The sequence below is a fragment of the Octopus bimaculoides genome, chromosome 18, assembly GCF_001194135.2.
Source record: "Octopus bimaculoides isolate UCB-OBI-ISO-001 chromosome 18, ASM119413v2, whole genome shotgun sequence".
Taxonomy (NCBI): domain Eukaryota; kingdom Metazoa; phylum Mollusca; class Cephalopoda; order Octopoda; family Octopodidae; genus Octopus; species Octopus bimaculoides.
Genome location: NC_068998.1, coordinates 49165861 through 49167339, shown reverse-complemented (window position 1 = coordinate 49167339; position 1479 = coordinate 49165861). Strand labels below are relative to the sequence as shown.

The window sequence follows — 1479 nt, the reverse complement described above, 5'->3', positions numbered from 1 at the left end:
TATATATTTACTATATATATTAGTGGGATTACAAAGGTGTGGTGTATTTTAAGCTGCTTCCAAGCAACCAAACGATCGATTCAGATGTTTACTTTCAATAACTAATGAAACCGGAGGAAGCAATCAAAGAAAAACGGTCGGAATTGGCAAATCGTAAAGGAATCGTGTTCCACCGTGACAACGCTAGACCACAGACGTTTATGCTAACTCGTGAAAACGTTTTGGAGCTTGTTTGGGAAGTGATGTCACATCCACCGAAAAGCTCTGACCCTGCACCATCAGATTACCACTTATTTCGGCACTTGCAAGATTCTTTGAATGCTGAAACTTTCAATAATGATGATGACCTGCAACCGCACTTGCTTCAGCTGATAAGCACAAAAGGTTCTGTGAGCGCGGAATGTTGAAGTTTCCAGAAAGATGGTCAAAGGTCATCGAACAAAAGAGAAAATATATAATTGATTGAAGTTTATTCTTTGTCAGAGAAAATTTACTTATATTTCACTCTAAATAAAACCGAAATCACTTTCTTGCCAACCCAATAGATGTAAAATTGACATCAATACTCGAACTGGACTTTGTAATGAACTAAACTTCTGATTCAATTGCTTATGACAAAATAACACATACGCCTAAATACAGCAACATGATCTTTATTTATATATGCATTGGTAACATGATGGTGATTGCAGTAAACAATACTGTTTTAAACTTAATCTGCAAATAGAAGACAAACACGTTTATTCAAATAATGATACTGATTGAAAACTGTAAATTCGATTAGGTACAATTTCAATATTTTACAACATTGTAGAATCAATACATACTGGTTTTCTTAGTCCAATGTAGGGTAACACTAATATCACATTTGTAATTGATATAATATAGTACGGTTCAATAAAATTATCATTCGCAATCATAATGATAAAATTGCAGAGATATGAGATTGAAGCCCGTGAGTTATTCCAACGTCTTCCAAACGTGAATGACTGTTACAGGATATTGTATGTTGTATGTATGCGTGTATGTGCGTGCCTATGTCTCACTAAATAAACATATGAAGATATGTGTGTGTGTGTAAAATGTAATGTGTCTGGATTGGTGCAACAACGCTGAGTGAACTATAATAACTGTTAGAAACAAGTTAATTATTTACAGTCCAATATTTCGGAATATTAAGATTCTTTCTTCAGATATTGCTAGGAAGTAGCGGTGTCTCTGTTATAGAGGTTACTGAAATCAGTAGGAATTTTTATATTCCGAAATATTATGTCAGACTATGAATAACTAAATTATTAATAACAGTTATTATAGTCCATTCTGCATTGTTGTACAATTCCAGAAAGGTTACATTTCATAAACAATACGCAATGTTTCCAGTGAACTACAATACTCTATTATATATATATATATATATATATGTGTGTGTGTGTGTGTGTGTGTGTGTGTGTGTGTGTGTGTGTGTGTGTGTGTGTGTGT

At 33.7% G+C, this 1479-nt stretch overlaps 1 protein-coding gene and 1 long non-coding RNA gene across 2 annotated transcripts in view; one reads left to right on the top strand and one right to left on the bottom strand.

Moving 5' to 3' along the window:
• Positions 1 to 1479, top strand: part of LOC128249876 (uncharacterized) — a 38572-nt gene that overhangs the window by 2052 nt on the left and 35041 nt on the right. The gene's annotated exons all lie outside the window — the stretch shown is intronic.
• The window catches only part of LOC128249874 (uncharacterized), a 6208-nt gene continuing 5366 nt past the window's right edge, over positions 638 to 1479 (bottom strand). The window contains exon 5 of the mRNA XM_052974417.1: positions 638 to 717. Coding sequence (XP_052830377.1) covers positions 658 to 717 — 60 coding nt within the window. The 3' untranslated portion in view covers positions 638 to 657. The remainder of the gene's footprint in view (positions 718 to 1479) is intronic.